This window comes from Schistocerca piceifrons, chromosome 1 (genome assembly GCF_021461385.2).
Source record: "Schistocerca piceifrons isolate TAMUIC-IGC-003096 chromosome 1, iqSchPice1.1, whole genome shotgun sequence".
NCBI lineage: Eukaryota > Metazoa > Arthropoda > Insecta > Orthoptera > Acrididae > Schistocerca > Schistocerca piceifrons.
This window is the reverse complement of record NC_060138.1, coordinates 1,044,372,526-1,044,392,082: the sequence shown is the minus strand read 5'-3', so window position 1 is coordinate 1,044,392,082 and position 19,557 is coordinate 1,044,372,526. Positions and strand designations below refer to the sequence as shown.

Here is a 19,557-nt window from a genome sequence, read left to right as displayed (position 1 = left end):
CTTGCAATCAGTTACCAATCGCTGCGAGTTGCCAATACAAGTGTGATCTCCCAACTGATTGATTGCCCATGCGATGGATGGCTGTGTGGGGTCCTTTAGAAGTGTAAACAGCTGTGGCATCATGCTCATCGAATACAGTTTATTGTTATGAAGTATTGTATGGTCTTTGCCCTAAAGGCTTTGACACATTTTGCTGTTGGCAGGTGCCTGTGTGTGCTCTGTGTTTTGTTGGTGGAAATGGCGAGTTTTCTTTGCAAGTGAAGTTTTATTCTTCAGTTTATGTTTCATTGCTGCATTCGTGGATTAACGTCAACCCTGTAACGGTAAGGTTGGGGTTGGATCCGACCCCAGCGAGTCTGTTTTGTTTATAACTCCCCACTCCCTTTTCTGAGAGCGCTGTGGTTCCAGCTACCCTAGCAGCCAGTCGTTCCGAGAACGCCGAGGAGGACACGTCAGTCTGGTGAGAGACCTGCAACTACCCTCTCTATCCAAAACCTACATTACCTGCGCTCAGGTTGGAACCGACTCCACCTTACTGTTTACGTCACACTTATTAGTTTCTTTTGTGGGGAGGATTCAACCCCATATTGATGTTTATATTACATCTAAGTTTTGTTTTCTCTTCTAGTATCTTACTAAAATGGCGAATCAACTCCTTAGAACTCCTGAGGAGATATACAACGAGTTTCTCTGACAGGAGGCTGAGTCAGAGGATGTCGACAATATCGATGCAGAAAACTGTTCAGAAACGACCTATTACATTATGTGTACAAGGACATTTATTATTGAGAACTTTATATTTCGAAACTGCTGACACTATAATTATTTTCTACAAGTAGTAAGAGATGTTTCTCATTTAGTTCCTATCTGTAGAATTTCTAAAGCACTCAAGTTTCTAGTTGATGACTGAATCTATTGATTTTTACTATGTTTTCAACAATTTTAGAGAGACTATTTCTATTAAGGTTATTTTTTTGTAACGAAATTCCTGTTTTTTTCCAAAGTATTTTATATTCTTACTTATTGGCTATAAAAATAAAAAACTTGTTATAACAAATATATGTGTTTAATTGATGATAAAACTTTTTCACATTATTCATTTTTTATTTTACCCCGAAAAATCGATATTTGGAGGGTGGGGTCTGATCCAACCCCACCTTACCGTTAATGTCAGGAAACGTCACCTTACCGTTAGAGGGTTAAATTCTTTGAATATCTCTTTTTACCATTCAAAACTACAAAAATTTAACTGAAACACTGAAAAATTCCTGGAATTATAAAATTATAATGACTGGTACAGGAATGAGAAGAAATACAAGCAGAATCCAGGACAACCACATTTGGTTCATGATTTTTTTTAAAAAACAGTGTCTGGTAAAATCCCTGCTGAAAAGGTGGGTGCAAAAATGTTATATATCAATTGAAGGCAGAAACAGTATGCACAAGAATCATCTGAGCAAACTACATAATGACCTGTAGGATTTGATAACTAACCACATGAGATGCTACCAGCACAAGGAAGACACTATTTGGCACATAAGAACGAAATGCTCTGCCTGAGTTCTGATTTGAAGTTAATAAACTTAATCAACTCTTTAAAGAAGAGTATCCTACAATTACAATGCAGAGAATCCTACAAAACAATGCAGTGAAAGAGCATACAGAGAGATTTTAGTGGGGGAATATGATTTAGCTTTGGGGTACCACATGCCACGTCAGATTCATGTGGGTATTGTGAAAGACTGTTCCTTCAGTCAACACTGTAAATGAAACAGAAAGAAAGAATATTGAAGAAGTGAGCAAACTGCACCATTCTTGGGCAGAAGCAGTGTATTTGATGATGCAGAATGAGACCCACAATAATCAAAGACTGAAACTTATGTTGCCGTATGGACAGTTCTATAGCATGTACTGTTCTGTCCTACTCTTACTTTTCTGCAGTATTCAATCTGTATCAGCTGTCAACTTGCAGTCAAGCAATTTGTAACATTGGTGACAAGATATGAATGTACGTATGGCCTGAAAATGTAGGCAGACGGGAATCACCAGAAATTACCTCTTGCCTCCTTAAGTTTTCAACCTCTGAATTTTCAGCATTAGAATCAAGAGATTAAAGAATTTTAGAGCTGTGGTCAGATCATTGTACAGGACAAAACAACAACAGGGAAACTATTATTTTGTATCAATATCTGTTGAACTTCCAGGACTTTACGTCTGTGGAGCAAAAATTTCTAACAGGGCACGGCTTTTTGCCTTGCGATTTCAGGTTCTGCGGTAATTGATAAAAACAAGAAGACTGACCTTGCGTATGAACCATCTGAATGGGATCAGGCAATAGCAATTGCATGACCAAACAACTTGGTTCTGGCATGTTACATGCAGTGAGAATATTTCACTGATCTAGCACAACTGAAAACCAAATCCGTGAAAATCCAAAATACAAGATAATGGATTACATTTGTACAAAGATACCCTCAGATTCTCAAACAGTACTTCTGTGCCACAAAAGTCAGAACTAATTGAAAATTATTAACTTTGAAAAACTTTGTAGGGGTAAAAAGCAACACAACAGTTTTATCTGTGATAATTAGCTTGATTAGCCTATCAACACAATGGGGACCCATTACCCATCATTCACATTGATGTCCAACGATCACCTCTCTTGTCTTTATTTAAAAGCCGCACACTGTCCAACGTATTGTTAATTAATAAGTAGTGGCCTCATTTTAGCTGATTACCAAAGGCAGATAAGCATTCACAAACATTTCACTCGTTTTCTTCTCTCCTCAAAATTATGCATTTTGAGGGTTACAAGACTTTTGACAGCAATTATTCAACTAGGTTCCACGTAAAGTAATTGAAATCAGCAAAGACCCACCCTGGTTTGATGGCACCATTTGTACAGAATTGTGAAAAGAGAACTACATATTCGTTATAATACAGATCGCAAGGTTAGTGATACAGCAAAGTTAATAGCAACTTGGGCACTTTTAGTAAAGGACATGAGCGAGTTCTACAATAACTCTTAGTCAGACGCTGGAAAAAGACTTACCAGAAAATACCGTTAAGTTTCTGTTATATGTAAAGTCATTGAGTCGATCAAAACCTTCCATTCCATCTCCTGTGAAGCCACCTAATGTCTAAACTACAGATGGCAGAAATCTTAAATTTCTCACTTACAGATTTATTTGCATAAGATTATGTTACCAAATCAATAGCAGATCGCTGCACATACCTATCAATGAGCAATTACAAATATTAGCACTCCTGGCATTGAGAAACAACGAACACTACTTAAAGTGAGGAAGGCACTAGGCCCCAAACACTGAATATGCAGTAGAACTGGCTTCTTTCCTAGCTCATATCTTTTGAGAATCACTTGCACAGCAAACAGTCCTGTGTCACTGGTAAAGAGCACAGATTGCTCCAATTAAAAAAAAAAGGGGGGGTAATAAATCAGATGCACAAAATTACATACCAGTACCACTGATGTCTTACATAATACGAAGTGTATTCTAAGTTCAAACATTATGATGTTCCCGTGTGTGTGTGTGTGTGTGTGTGTGTGTGTGTGTGTGTGTGTGTGTGTGTGTGTGTGTGTGTGTGTGTGTGTGTGTGTGTTTTGGGGGGGGGGGGGGGGGAGGAGGAGGAGGCAACACGTGTCTCCAAGAATTAGTACAGATTCAGAAAAAACCACTTGTGCGAAACACAGCATGCTTTATTCATACATTTTTCAAACATCACAGTCAACTGAACACTAATACCATATTCCTCGATTTACGTAGGACGTTTGACACTGTCGCACAGCATCTAATATTGACGAAGACACAATCATGCGGAGTATCTTCAGAAATGTGTGACTGGCTCTGTGAATATTTCATTAAGATAACCAAGTTTGTTGTACTGCATGGTCAATGTTCCACAGAAATGAAAATACATTGGCCGAGCCCAAAGGATGTGTGATATGACCTTTAAATGCTTCAATAAACATAAATACTTTGTCAGATAAGATCAAGCAGCACAACTCGTTGACAATGCCATTGTGTACAGGAAAGTATCATCATTTGATGATTGTAAGGAAATTCAGAAAGACAGACAAAATTTTCCACTTGATACAAAGAATGGCAGCTCTCCTTAAATGTGGATCAGTGTTAGACAATGCCTACAACAAAGACAAAGAACTGCATGGTATTTGATTAAAAGATTAATTGTGAACATCTTGAGCATGTCATACTGTATAAACATTTACGGATAACAATATGTAGTCGTATGAAATAGAATACTGTTCCAGTGTTTCGAGTTCTTGTCAAGTATGTCCGACAACAGACATGGAATGAATTCCGAGAAGTGCTGCTAGGACCTGAAGAGGTTGGTACAGACAGTACGGAAGTGCAACAAATGCTCCGGGAAATTAAATTTGAATCCTTGGAAGAAAGAGAAATTGGTACTTGAGAAAACCTTTCTAGTAATTTGGAGAAGCAGACAGTGCAAGGAAGGAGGATGGGGAAAATTTTCATCAGAGTTAAGTGCCATTGGAGCCAATATGGCTTACATTGACCAAAAAATGTCGGTATTGCAATTTTTCTCTAACTTTGCATATGTGAAACTATAGTAAATATATCTTACCTTTCCTGCATTTTCAGGCTTAGGGCATAATCCCATAACACTGCACACATCTTTTGGAACCAAACTTTCTACAAGAAAGTTGTAAATTGCTCCGTAATATTCGTCAACAATTGTGAGACACTGAAAAATTCAAACCAAAGAATCAATTTATAAACATTGATATAACTGTATAATATGAATGGTTCACAAGTGATAAAATATTAGATAAATGTACAGACTTCAAGAACTCCGAGAACAGGATTTTGTTCAAGGCAGCTTCCATTATTGTTGGTTTACACAGGTGTTGTGTGTGTTAATCCTGTATTGAATCATTAATAATTCTACACCGGGTGAAACTGGATTAAGATACCTGTAATATGTGAGTAAACCTGTCCCCAACAATAACTTTGATCTCTTTACAGTCAACCAAACTTCCCTTTATTTCAGTGCCACAAATCTTACATCAAACTACTTTCTGGTACCTGCGTTCTCTAGATCATTCATGGGAAATGGCAGCAAGAGAGGGGAAGAAAACCAATGTGCACTCCGTGTGCATACCGGGGGGAGTCATTCCAGATGTGGAAAGGGTCCTTCCGGATGCCATGAAGGGTACAGGGTGCACCCATCTGCAGGTGGTCGCTCATGTCGGCACCAATGATGTGTGTCGCTATGGATCGGAGGAAATCCTCTCTGGCTTCCGGCGGCTATCTGATTTGGTGAAGACTGCCAGTCTTGCTAGCGGGATGAAAGCAGAGCTCACCATCTGCAGCATCGTTGACAGGACTGACTGCGGACCTTTGGTACAGAGCCGAGTTGAGGGTCTGAATCAGAGGCTGAGACGGTTCTGCGACCGTGTGGGCTGCAGATTCCTCGACTTGCGCCATAGGGTGGTGGGGTTTCGGGTTCCGCTGGATAGGTCAGGAGTCCACTACACGCAACAAGCGGCTACACGGGTAGCAGGGGTTGTGTGGCGTGGGCTGGGCGGTTTTTTAGGTTAGATGGCCTTGGGCAAGTACAGAAAGGGCAACAGCCTCAACGGGTGCGGGCCAAAGTCAGGACATGCGGGGACCAAGCAGCAATCGGTATTGTAATTGTCAACTGTCGAAGCTGCGTTGGTAAAGTACCGGAACTTCAAGCACTGATAGAAAGCACCGAAGCTGAAATCGTTATAGGTACAGAAAGCTGGCTTAAGCCAGAGAGAAATTCTGCTGAAATTTTTACAAAGGTACAGACGGTGTTTAGAAAGGATAGATTGCATGCAACCGGTGGTGGAGTGTTCATCGCTGTTAGTAGTAGTTTATCCTGTAGTGAAGTAGAAGTGGATAGTTCCTGTGAATTATTATGGGTGGAGGTTACACTCAACAACCGAACTAGGTTAATAATTGGCTCCTTTTACCGACCTCCCGACTCAGCAGCATTAGTGGCAGAACAACTGAGAGAAAATTTGGAATACATTTCACATAAATTTTCTCAGCATGTTATAGTCTTAGGTGGAGATTTCAATTTACCAGATATAGACTGGGACACTCAGATGTTTAGGACGGGTGGTAGGGACAGAGCATCGAGTGACATTATACTGAGTGCACTATCCGAAAATTACCTCGAGCAATTAAACAGAGAACCGACTCGTGGAGATAACATCTTGGACCTACTGATAACAAACAGACCCGAACTTTTCGACTCTGTATGTACAGAACAGGGAATCAGTGATCATAAGGCCGTTGCAGCATCCCTGAATATGGAAGTTAATAGGAATATAAAAAAAGGGAGGAAGGTTTATCTGTTTAGCAAGAGAAGGCAGATTTCAGACTACCTAACAGATCAAAACGAAAATTTCTGTTCCGACACTGACAATGTTGAATGTTTATGGAAAAAGTTCAAGGCAATCGTAAAATGCGTTTTAGACAGGTACGTGCCGAGTAAAACTGTGAGGGACGGGAAAAACCCACCGTGGTACAACAACAAAGTTAGGAAACTACTGCGAAAGCAAAGAGAGCTCCACTCCAAGTTCAAACGCAGCCAAAACCTCTCAGACAAACAGAAGCTAAACGATGTCAAAGTTAGCGTAAGGAGGGCTATGCGTGAAGCGTTCATTGAATTCGAAAGTAAAATTCTATGTACCGACTTGACAGAAAATCCTAGGAAGTTCTGGTCTTACGTTAAATCAGTAAGTGGCTCGAAACAGCATATCCAGACACTACGGGATGATGATGGCATTGAAACAGAGGATGACACGCGTAAAGCTGAAATACTAAACACCTTTTTCCAAAGCTGTTTCACAGAGGAAGACCGCACTGCAGTTCCTTCTCTAAATCCTCGCACAAACGAAAAAATGGCTGACATCGAAATAAGTGTCCAAGGAATAGAAAAGCAACTGGAATCACTCAATAGAGGAAAGTCCACTGGACCTGACGGGATACCAATTCGATTCTACACAGAGTACGCGAAAGAACTTGCCCCCCTTCTAACAGCCGTGTACCGCAAGTCTCTAGACGAACGGAGGGTTCCAAATGATTGGAAAAGAGCACAGATAGTCCCAGTCTTCAAGAAGGGTCGTCGAGCAGATGCGCAAAACTATAGACCTATATCTCTTACGTCGATTTCTTGTAGAATTTTAGAACATGTTTTTTGCTCGCTTATCATGTCATTTCTGGAAACCCAGAATCTACTATGTAGGAATCAACATGGATTCCGGAAACAGCGATCGTGTGAGACCCAACTCGCCTTATTTGTTCATGAGACCCAGAAAATATTAGATACAGGCTCCCAGGTTGATGCTATTTTTCTTGACTTCCGGAAGGCGTTCGATACAGTTCCGCACTGTTGCCTGATAAACAAAGTAAGAGCCTACGGAATATCAGACCAGCTGTGTGGCTGGATTGAAGAGTTTTTAGCAAACAGAACACAGTATGTTGTTATCAATGGAGAGACGTCTACAGACGTTAAAGTAACCTCTGGCGTGCCACAGGGGAGTGTTATGGGACCATTGCTTTTCACAATATATATAAATGACTTAGTAGATAGTGTCGGAAGTTCCATGCGGCTTTTCGCGGATGATGCTGTAGTATACAGAGAAGTTGCAGCATTAGAAAATTGTAGCGAAATACAGGAAGATCTGCAGCGGATAGGCACTTGGTGCAGGGAGTGGCAACTGACCCTTAACATAGACAAATGTAATGTATTGTGAATACATAGAAAGAAGGATCCTTTATTGTATGATTATATGATAGCGGAACAAACACTGGTAGCAGTTACTTCTGTAAAATATCTGGGAGTATGCGTGCGGAACGATTTGAAGTGGAATGATCATATAAAATTAATTGTTGGGAAGACGGGTACCAGGTTGAGATTCATTGGGAGAGTGCTTAGAAAATGTAGTCCATCAACAAAGGAGGTGGCTTACAAAACACTCGTTCGACCTATACTTGAGTATTGCTCATCAGTGTGGGATCCGTACCAGATCAGTCTGACGGAGGAGATAGAGAAGATCCAAAGAAGAGCGGCGCGTTTCGTCACAGGGTTATTTGGTAACCGTGATAGCGTTACGGAGATGTTTAATAAACTCAAGTGGCAGACTCTGCAAGAGAGGCGCTCTGCATCGCGGTGTAGCTCGCTCGCCAGGTTTCGAGAGGGTGCGCTTCTGGATGAGGTATCGAATATATTGCTTCCCCCTACTTATACCTCCCGAGGAGATCACGAATGTAAAATTAGAGAGATTAGAGCGCGCACGGAGGCTTTCAGACAGTCGTTCTTCCCGCGAACCATACGCGACTGGAACAGGAAAGGGAGGTAATGACAGTGGCACGTAAAGTGCCCTCCGCCACACACCGTTGGGTGGCTTGCGGAGTATCGATGTAGATGTAGAGGAAGACAGTGATGGAACAGATCGGAAGTAAAAAGGAATACGAACAGTAACAGACATAAGACCAGGAACATCCAGCAACACGAGTACACATGTAATAGCCATGTGATTTTTCTAGCTATCTTTCTCTTGTTCATCAATGCTTTAAAATATTTTACAGACACACATTTGTCACTAAGCCACTGATCACAAGGTGTTCACGGCAAATTGTAACCACAGCTTTTTAGTATCTTCTTGACTACTGAAATTTTGCTACGAATTTGAGTGGACAAAAACTTACATGCTTATACCAGAGTTACAATAATCCCCTATTTCTGCAACCAGAAAGGGGTATAAGACCTCTTACTTTCCTAATATAAATTTTATTTTTGTTCCTGCTATTACCTCAGTCTTACTATTTATGATCAAATTCGCAAAAAATGTGTTTTCAAGTTGCCGCCCCTCGTACATCACTTGTCATTCAACAACATCTTTGCCTCTGTACTTCTGCCTCGAGTGACATCTCTGCCCAACCTCTTTGCATTTACACGTCTGCCTGTGTCTGTATATATGTGCGTGTGCACGCGTGTGGGTGTACCTATCCTTTTTTTCCCCCTTAAGTTAAGTTTTTCCGTTCCCGGGATTGGAATGACTCCTTACCCTCTCCCTTAAAACCCACATCCTTTCGTCTTTCCCTCTCCTTCCCTCTTTCCTGATGAAGCAACCTTGAGTTGCAAAAGCTTGAAATTCATTTGTGTGTCTTTATTGTGTCTATGTACCAGCGCTTTCTCGTGTCTCAAGTCACAACATCTTTGTTTTTTATATGTATATTATGATATGCACATATAACTGATTTTGCTTGTCTTAACAACATTAGGTACTGCTTTTTGTTGAGAATCAACTCAGTACACTGCATTATGGCATACAAAAATCAGACACTGCACTTCATTTTCAATAGTTTTTATCTAATGCAGTTTAATGCAAGATGTCTGCATTCTAAAACAGAGAAGGTCAGTACTTAAATTTATATTTTTATAAAACTGCAGAAGAATATTATTTACTTACTTCCTCAGCAAAAGGTCCCGTCTGTTTGCAGAGTCCACGAAGAACCATTTTAAATTCAGCTTCAGTTGTGTTAGCAATTAACACATCTCTCAGGTGAATAATAAGTTGTTCACAAAAATCACATGGCAGGTCATCTTTATTTGCCGTCACGACTCCAACTGAGGACTCAATTGTCAGTTCAACATTATCCTGATTAAATAAATTGATCAAAATTAAAACAGTATGTAATACTGACAACAAAATACTAAACCAATTTTATGCTAATGTTACATAAAATACAGCTTTTTGTCTTTACCATTGATGTACCAATTCATGAAAAAGTACGAAAGACTGTGGAGATATTCAGAATTTGACCTTATCTATGTATCTGACATGTAGATTGCACCATCATCTAAAATTATGTACTAATCCGCAAATGGGAGAACCATTGGTCGTGTAACACTATGGATCTTTTAAGGAGCACTACACAAACAATGCGGAGGATATTAAGATAAGAGCAATGCATTAGTTGAGACAACGAAGGAAACTTAGGAGAAGAAAAAATTGTGTAGCCATTTTAGTACAGTGATAGGAGGAAATGCCATGAACAACATACTAAAAAAATCTGACTGACGCAGTGTCCATACTGTGGTGAGGGGTTGGGGTGGGCATTTAGAGTTAATGAACTCTAAAACCGTGTCTTCCAGCAAAAATGTTCCCAGTACACAATTACACTACACAAATTTTCTACAAAAAGGATTCTGTTCCTTTCTTCTGTAGACTAATAGTTTCCTATGTTTTAAGGATGGAAAAAAGTCGCCGATTATTTAAAGTATGGTTTTATCCACATTGGATCTTGTGAACTCCGAAGCTATTAACAATAGTGAATGATGCAACCAGCCGCAAATACTTTTCAAGTTTTTTATTTTATTGCTACAACCAGTTTCTGGCTACCAACCCATCTTCAGATGCAAATATTTTTCATTACACAGATGTTTTGATCAACAGAATTTCATCTGCTCCACACTGCACAAGAATATTTGAGTATTTAATGACATTTTATAAGTTGTTTCATTAATAAAAACATGCTAAAGTGCTTGCATTCTTTTATATATTATGCAAAGTGGTAGCAGTCCCTTATATACCTTCCAGTAGACGGCGATTTATTCTGTTGTGGTCCATGTGGTTTTCTAGCTTGATGTGTATGTTCTTGAAATCCACAAAACACACATAATGTAAATAAATTACTGTGGCACACTTCGTAATATTCTTAAAATGAGTGTTGAGCACTGTGCTATAAACTTGATGTTTTTGTTTACAATGCAAAGATTATCATTAAGCAAAGATGCAAAGACACTGTTCATTAAATATCACCTCAGGAGGTAAAAAGAGCAAAGGTGATGTATAGGATATGCAAAATGTAGCATGTTGATACTAGAAAAATGTCTGCACTCTTAAGAGTGAACTTTATTATTAAAAGACACTAGGACAAATTGTTTTAGTAAGATTTTTTTACTACTATCAATGGAATTTATTGACAAAATACTTCAAAGTCAACCAATTGCATATTGTGAAGTAGACATGTGTACATACATTTACATATACAGATATTTAATTATTATTAAAGTTCACAAGTTAATTGCAGGAAATACAAGATTAAAAAGTTGGAGGGTGGGATGAGAGCAAGATATTTCTTCAGCATGATAGTTCCTCTTTATTCAATTGTATACTGGTTATCTTAAAGTGCAGTGGTGTGACTTAGGGGTGCATTTGTGTGTAACTTCTTTTAGCAGCCCAAGGAAGTTATTTAGAAAATGTTTACTGGCTGGTTCCAGCTGCTCATTTAGAATAATACATTCAGCTGTTCACATGCTATTGTCACGAGCATCTGCGGAAAGAGGTTGAAGAATGCTGAAACCACAAGTAGGCGACGACAAGTGGAACATCCATACCTTATCATACAACATAGGGCTCAGAGACGTCCCCACTCTCTAAAGCAAGAAATGCGGCGAACTGAGAGATCCGATGACAAAATAATGTTGGCACAAGCACAAGTGTTTTGGAGCACACCACTCAGCATACAGTGCTGAACACGGTGTTCCACAGCAGAGGATCCCTATGTGCTCCCATTTTGATCTAACAACATCGTCAATTCGGATTACAGTGGGCACGGGATCATCAAGATTGGACCACGAATCAATGGAATCAAGTTGCCTGGTCAGATTAATCCCATTTATTGTTTAATCAGGTCAATGGTTGGGTCCAGATATGCCATCGTCTGGCAAACAGCTGCCCGAAACACGAGGCGCACCACAGATGCTGGCTGGTGGTAGCAGTATTATATTATGGGGGACATTCACCTGGACTTCCATGGGACCTGTCTTAGTCATCGAAGGCACCATGACAGCTGTGCACTGCATGAACATTATTTGGGACCACCTATAACTTTTTACGCTTGACGTCTTCCTCAACAGTGATGGCATCTCAACAGGGCAACTATCTGCTGCAATGGTTTGAGAAGCACGAGAGTGAACTCATGTTTATGTCAGCTTACCTGGCACAAGCTCCAAGCCTCCAAACGAACCATGCATAAATTATGGGAAGTGTGCATAGGCATCTGGTGCCACAAACCTCTGCAAACCTATCAAGTACTTGTCAAATCATGGCATACAGGATCACTTCTGAATTGCTTTTCAGAAGTGTACCAACAGTAGTAAGTAGGTGCTCATAATGTTTTGGCTCATCAGGGTACATTGAGTTAGAAAATCACACAGACCACAACAAAATAAATAGCCGTCTGCTGGAACATTTGAAAGTGAACACAAGTATTTTTCCATCACATATAAAAAAATGCAAGAATTTTTGCATATTTTTATTAACAAAACAACTTATATAAAGTAGAACTATATACCCAAACATTCTTGTGCAAAGTGGAACAGATGACAGGCTGTTGATGAAAAAGTTTGTATCATGAAAAAAATCTGTTATAAGAGTAAAATATAAGCCAGCTGAAGACCAGCATAGTGTTCTACCAATAAACAGTTATGGCAACAAAATAAAACATTAAAAGTATTTTTGGACTGTTGTGTCATTCAGCAACTACTTAAAAATATTACTTTAACAGCATAAAACTTAAGTTTATCTTCAAATGAACTGAGTTAAAAACCAATTATTAAATGTGTGATCCATTTCTAAGTGCAGCAGCGCAATACCAGAGGGGGGGGGGGGGGGGGGGGTGTTCTTTATGACCAACCTTTGAAAATAAATATTGTAATCTAGTCAGTTACTTCATATTTTAAAATTTTGAAAAATTGTTTTTAATGAATTCCACTAAGTCCATTTTTTAACATTTTTTTTTGTTTAAGTTAACTCAAAAACCTCAGTCTTAGAAGTAGATATCACTTCCCCAATTAATGTCTTTTCTGTATTTCCAAGCTCAAGACCTTACTTATAGATCAATACCTCTAAATTATATGTTGCGAGTAACATTGAATTCCTATTAATGAAATTTGCATTTTTAAAATTTTTTGCATGTGCTTGAAGTACTCACATTAGAAAACTGGCAAGGATATGATGGGGAGAGATAGGCTGTACCTTTTACAGGGAGACTATGTCAACAGGAAAGTGAGCAGCACTCATGATGGGGGAGGCTGCCTTTCCCCTAAGGACACTACAGCTACTGTGAAAGATCCCCCCCTCTAGAAGTATGGTGGGTCGGTACAGCTATGTGAATCACCCTGTACAGAAATTGCTTCTCAACATTTAGTGGGGGAAGAGAGAGGGATGAATCGCCTGCTCACTCTTCAGTTTGCAGAACTATTAAGGAGTGAAGTTCATGAACACAACCTGGTGACTTCCTTTCCACTGCGACTATCCCACACGTTACCCTTACCATCCACCCTGTTACACCAGAGGAACACAATTTATTTCTTGATATAGACATGGTGTACAAGTTTAATGTTTGCTTTTAATAGGACCTTTTCGTGGAAAATTTAAATTAATTTTGCACTGGAAAATACTTTTGCTTGACACCACGGTTTTTCAGTTATTCAAGAAAAATATAAAAAGTGATCTTTAAATTACCCCCAACCCCAACGCTCTTATCACATCGGTCAGGATCTTTAGAATGTTGTTCGTGGCACTTCCTCCTACAACCGTACAAAAATTTGTGACTACATGAATTCCTTCATCACAAGTCCAAGGGAGAGTGCTAAATTTTAGGCTGTAATTAACTTTTCCGAGAGACAAATTTCTAATGTATCAGAAAGTGATGTGAAGATTTCAGCCTTGCTTATGTGCATTTATGATTATTTGGTGAGTTGTTACTCTTAGCTGAAAAATTTTTCACATTCTTCTGAAGTACATACCAAATTTATCAAATTACAGGATGAGGTTTTTCCAAAATTCATCATCCGGAAAATACAAGGTTGTCTTACGTGCACAGATTAAACTACTAGCGCTAAGGTTGGCATTTTTACACTGTGCAATAAGAGGGCCAGTCAAAAGTGGTAATTCCTCTTTTTTTTAAAATTTTTTTCCATCTTTCAAGAATTTCATACAACAACTTAAGTTGGGTACCACAACACTGACGATTAGACTTTTCAATATAATCTCCACTCATTTCCACAGCTTTGGTCCATCTTTAAACAAGGACATCCATTAAAGTGTGGTAAAACACACATCCTGCTACAGCAGCCACTAATGCATAGACCTTCTGACAGCCTCCTCATCTTCAATATGAATCCTGTGATGAGCTGCTTTCACAACCCGAACAGATGGAAGTCCGATTGCGCGAGGTCAGGGCTATATGGGTGACAAGGGAATATTTCCCATCCAATTTTCATAATCTCTTCAGTGGTGTGATGGTGGGTATGTGGCCTTGCATTGTCATGCAACAGAAGAGCCTCTGCCACAGCTTCTTTTGGGCGAACTTGCTGAAGATGTGCCATAAGCTGTTTGAGGGTTTTGATGTACTTAACCAAATTTATTGTACAGCCCTGCTAAAACAAAAACAGCCACAATCATTCTCTCAGCATCTCACAATACTCTGGCCATATCTTTCTCTGTCGATGCACACTTTTGAACTTTTTCTTCTTAAGCAAATTTCCGTGATGTCATTTCACTGATTGCCTCTTCGATTCTGGTTCAAGAAACATTATGCCTGTTGTTAAATAAACTAGAACACTGCCCTTACTGAGGAAGTTACTGTGACACAAATCATCTGCAGTCACCCGGTGGTCACAAAGAACGATGTCATTAAGATCGCTAATTATTGTGTGCAGTCATCGGCCTGCTGCTCCATTTTTTGTGAGGCAATGTTTACCCTTCAGCTTTGTTACAGCGATGAACCCATTGTCTAACAATGCTGATAGGTGTTTCATGTTCTGCATTCAAGAATTCTGTCACAGAATGCTGTCTAATACGAACTTTGATGTCCGCTATTTTGCAAGGGTCTGCAATATTGGCATCTGTTGATGCAGGAAGTTACTTTGTGGAATAGTGCGAAATTCAAATTTTTCACTTTAATTAAGGGGGGGGGGGGGGGAGGAGGAGGAGGAGGAGGAGGAGGAGGAGGAGGAGGAAAGAAAATAGGAAGCATTACTTTCCAACTGACCCCTTTAGATTATTTACATAGATTTACAGATGAATCTTTGGGAACTGAGGTTGCGTGAAAATTTATTTTGAAGGGTTTGGAAAGGCCATGTAGTGTCAAAATAGTTGATATTAACTGCTGGTGCAGTTATCACATGTTATGTCTAATTTGACTGATTTTATAACAACTAAATGTTGTTCCCAGAACGAAGTTTTTCACTCTGCAGTAGAGTGTGCGCTAATATGAAACTTCCTAGGAGATTAAAACTAAATGCAAGATTAGTTGTACGAGCACTTCCCCGAAAGGTACAGATCCAAAGTTACAGTCTATGTCTGGCAAAAATGTAACCATCAATTTTACCTAAATATATTACACAGGGGTGGAGGGGGGGGTGGGGGGGGGGGGGGGGAGGAAAAAAAAAAAAGAAAGAAAAAAAGAAAAAAAAAGAAAGGAGGGGAAAAAGAAGTCAACTGTGCTATGAAGTCCTAAGCGAACTACCATCTCTAAAATAGTGACAAATGGAACAGCCAAGACTATAAATTTAATTGCTGTTTGTATATAGAAACACACTGTTCTTTTGCCTCCCAGTGGTTAGATTTTTTTTTATATTATTATTATTATTATTATTATTATTATTATTATTATTATTATTATTATTATTATTATTATTATTATTATTATTATTCTTATTATTATTATTATTAAGCATAAGTCATCGTGCTCATTGCTGAGCATCGTGACCCCATGAACTAAGCGTCTCCATCCCGGACGGTTGCCAGCTTCTCTTAGTGCCTGCTGAAGAGGTACACCAGAGATGATCTTGATTTGATCCATACCTCTGCTCGATGCTCTTCCTCTTGGTCTTGTGCCCTCGATCTTCCTTGCAAGATTATTTTCTCAAGATTTTCTCCACTTCTCACAATATTGCCAAAGAACTGAAGAATTTTTTCGGTGACTTGTAAAGAAAGGCGTTTGGAGACATCAAGTTGTTCAATAATGGACACATTCGTTGTTCTTTTGGTCCATTTTATGAGTAGCATCCTACACCACCAGCAAAGGTCAAACGCATCAATGCGCTGCTTGTCTCTGGCCTTGAGAGTCCATGTTTCGCAACCACAAAAGAAGACAGAAAACACTAGTGTTTCAAGTAGCCGGATCTTTGTGAGCTGCTTTATAGCCGCCGCCACCACCACCACCACCACCACCACCACCACCACCACCACCACCAAATGGTGTAAGTTTAGAACAGGTGTAACGTTAACTTTAAGCTCATACTTCATTTCAAGGAAAATTTGTAATTTTGGTGCCTGAATAAGTTAAATTCCCCCCCCCCCCCCCCCCCCCGGAAAATTTGTAATTTTGGTGTCTGAATAAGTTAGATCCCCCCCCCCCCCCCCCCCCAAAGAGACACACTAAAAATGGGGCTCATCTTATATTCAGGTTGTCTTATACTCTTGTATTTTGAAAATTTATAGTGATGGATAAATACTCAAATCTGTGATACTGCTGCCACAAATCTTATGCAGCCAGCTCATTAGAAAATTGTTTTTTGAAACCTGTTTTATATATAAAACTGAGTTAAACCAACAGGAAAAGGGAAAATGAGTTTCATCCAAAAGAGGTTGCCCACTACCTTTTCCTTCAGGACTCAATCACGATAAACAGGATCATCTTAATGGTACATAAAACAATAAATGCGACTGTACATACCTGTCTGTGATCATGGAACTTGTAGGAGCACATTCCAGCAATATGACACAGTTCATCTCCAACCAGATTTTCATGCAGGTGATTATACCAGGTATCAAAATATGTCACGACAATGGCTGAACAGCTGTCTGAAAAGCTTCCAAACTTTCCACAAGCCTACAAAATGAAGAAAGAAATCACTATCCAGCATTTCCAAACGATATTTTCTATTATTAATGGTTTGGTGTTTTATGCCAGCTAACTGCTCTACAGATACTTAAACAGCAGATGGACGAGAATTTTTAAATTTATCTCAGATTAGTATTAATATATTATAGTTAGCTAAATCGTCATCATCATCATCATCCTTTATTAGAGGGTTCATTTTTTTAGGAATTGAAAATTGTTTAACTTCGTGATGCCACAGTCATTAAAGTAATCACAGAAGGGAAGCTATGTGTGCCACCTGTCTATGAATTGTGTAAACACTGCTCTGTGGTACAATATTTTAACCATTTGTGTATCTTGTTTTCTGAGGTGGATTTTTTTTTTTTTGGTGGTGGGGTTTAAGGGCGCTCAACTACTGAGGTCATTAGCGCCCAGTCACTGTTGTTAGAGCATATGGAATCTAGTAAAACTCAAGTGGAGGGGGGGGGGGGGGGGGGGGGGGGACACACACCAGAAAGTCCTGACAAAGATGCAGATAAAATAAGTAAAAATGTTAGATGTCTCTGGACAAGCCAGTCAAAGTTATAAAATGCAGAACACGAGCAGCTGCTCGAGCGTCATCAGCTAAAATATCCGGTAAAGTAGATGGCAGGGACAGGACAACATGAGATTGACTAAAGCGGGGAAACGACAATAAAACATGGTGCACTGTTAACGCTTGACCACAAGGGCCCTGCAGGGCTGGGTCACCGGAGAGCAGGTAGCGGTGGCTAAACCGGCAATGCCCAATCCGCAACCTGGTCAGAAGGACCTCTTCTCGCCGAGATGGTCGGGAGAAGGTTGTCCAAGCAGTTGGGAGCGGTTTTACTGCCCGGAGCTTGTTTCCTTTGAGGGATGACCGAGCATCCCACCACAACGACAAGCCTCTTACAAACAACCCCACGAACGTCAGATGACGGGACACAATGGGAAGCTGGCCGAGGCAGGAGGACTGCAGCCTTGGCTGCAGCATCTGCAGCCTCATTCCCAGGCACTCCTACATGTCCGGTAACCCACAGAAAGCTGACAGGAGAACCATTATCAGCGAAAGAATGGAGGGACTGCTGGATCCGTTGCACCAAGGGATGGACCGGATAGGGAGCACCAAGGCTCTGAAGAGCACTGAGGGAACCGGAGCAGAGTACATACAATGAATGGTGGTGGCGGCGGGCATACTGAACAGCCTGATGGAGAGCAAAAAGCTCGGCCGTAAAGCTAGAACATTGGCCGAGGAGCCGGTATTTAAAGGTGGCGGCCCCGACGACAAAGGCACAGCCGACACCATCGTCAGTTTTGGAGCCATCGGTGTAAATAAAGGTGTGACCGGCAAGTCGAGCACGAAGTTCGCCAAACCGTGAGCAATACACTGCAGCCGGAGTACCCTCCTTCGGGAGTGAGCTGAGGTCGAGATAAATATGAAACGGAGCATGGAGCCAAGGTGGTGTCAGGCTCTCACCCTCTCTGAAGGTGGTAGGGAGGGCAAAATCCAATTGTCGAAGCAGGCGATGGAAGCGGACTCCAGGGGGCAGCAGGGCAGAGACATACAACCCGTACTGACGGTCGAGAGAATTGGCAAAGAAGGACTGATAAGAGGGGCGGTCGGGCATTGACAACAGCCAGCAGGCATACCGACACAGTAGTACGTCGCGCCAGTAGGTCAATGGTAATTCGGCAGCTTCAGCATAAAGACTCTCGACAGGACTAGTGTAGAAGGCTCCGGTCGCAAGACGTAACCCCCGATGGTGGATGGAGTTGAGACGGCGTAAGAGGGATAGACGAGTAGACGAAGCTCCCATAATCCAGCTTCGATCGGACTATGGACCGATACAAGCGAAGCAGGACAGTGCGATCCGATCCCCAAGATGAACCACTAAGAGCTCTGAGGACATTAAGGGAACATGTACAACGGGCCGCCAAATAAGAGACATGCGGAGACCAACAAAGTTTCCTGTCCAACGTGAGCCCTAGAAACTTAGTTGTTTCCACGAATGGCAGAACAACGGGACCGAGCTGTAAGGATGGCGGCAGGAACGCTTTATATCGCCGAAAGTTGATACAAACCGCTTTCTCTTCAGAGAACCAGAAGCCGTTTGCCATGCTTCACGAGTATAGGCTGTCTAGACAACACTGAAGGCAGTGCTCCAGGAGGTATGTTCTCTGGGCACTGCAGTAGATCGCGAAGTGATCGACAAAGAGAGAGCCTGAGACATTAGGTGGAATGCAATCCGTAATTGGATTGATCGCGATGGCAAAAAGGGCTACGCTCAAGACGGAGCCCTGAGGCACTCCATTCTCCTGGAGGAAGACGTCGGACAATACAGAACCCACACGTACCCTAAACTTTCGATCCGTTAAAAAGGAATCAATAAAAAGGGGCAGGCGACCGCATAGGCCCCACCTGTGCATAGTGCGGAGGATACCTCCTCTCCAACAGGTATCAAGAACACGGCTACCGTTTGGCGCCTTCGCAAAAAGTTGTTCATGATGAATGTCGACAAGGTCACAAGGTGGTCAATAGCGGAGCGGCGGCGACGAAAGCCGCATTGGACATTGGTAAGTAGCCGTCGAGATTCAAGAA

General features: G+C 40.8%; 1 protein-coding gene across 1 annotated transcript in view; it reads right to left on the bottom strand.

The window, feature by feature from the left end:
- LOC124729336 (prosaposin) overlaps nt 1-19,557 on the bottom strand; it is a 75,604-nt gene that overhangs the window by 32,355 nt on the left and 23,692 nt on the right. The window contains exons 6-8 of the mRNA XM_047248495.1: nt 16,794-16,949; nt 9,512-9,700; nt 4,627-4,746 (exon numbers count right to left, since the gene is read on the bottom strand). Coding sequence (XP_047104451.1) covers nt 4,627-4,746; nt 9,512-9,700; nt 16,794-16,949 — 465 coding nt within the window. The remainder of the gene's footprint in view (nt 1-4,626; nt 4,747-9,511; nt 9,701-16,793; nt 16,950-19,557) is intronic.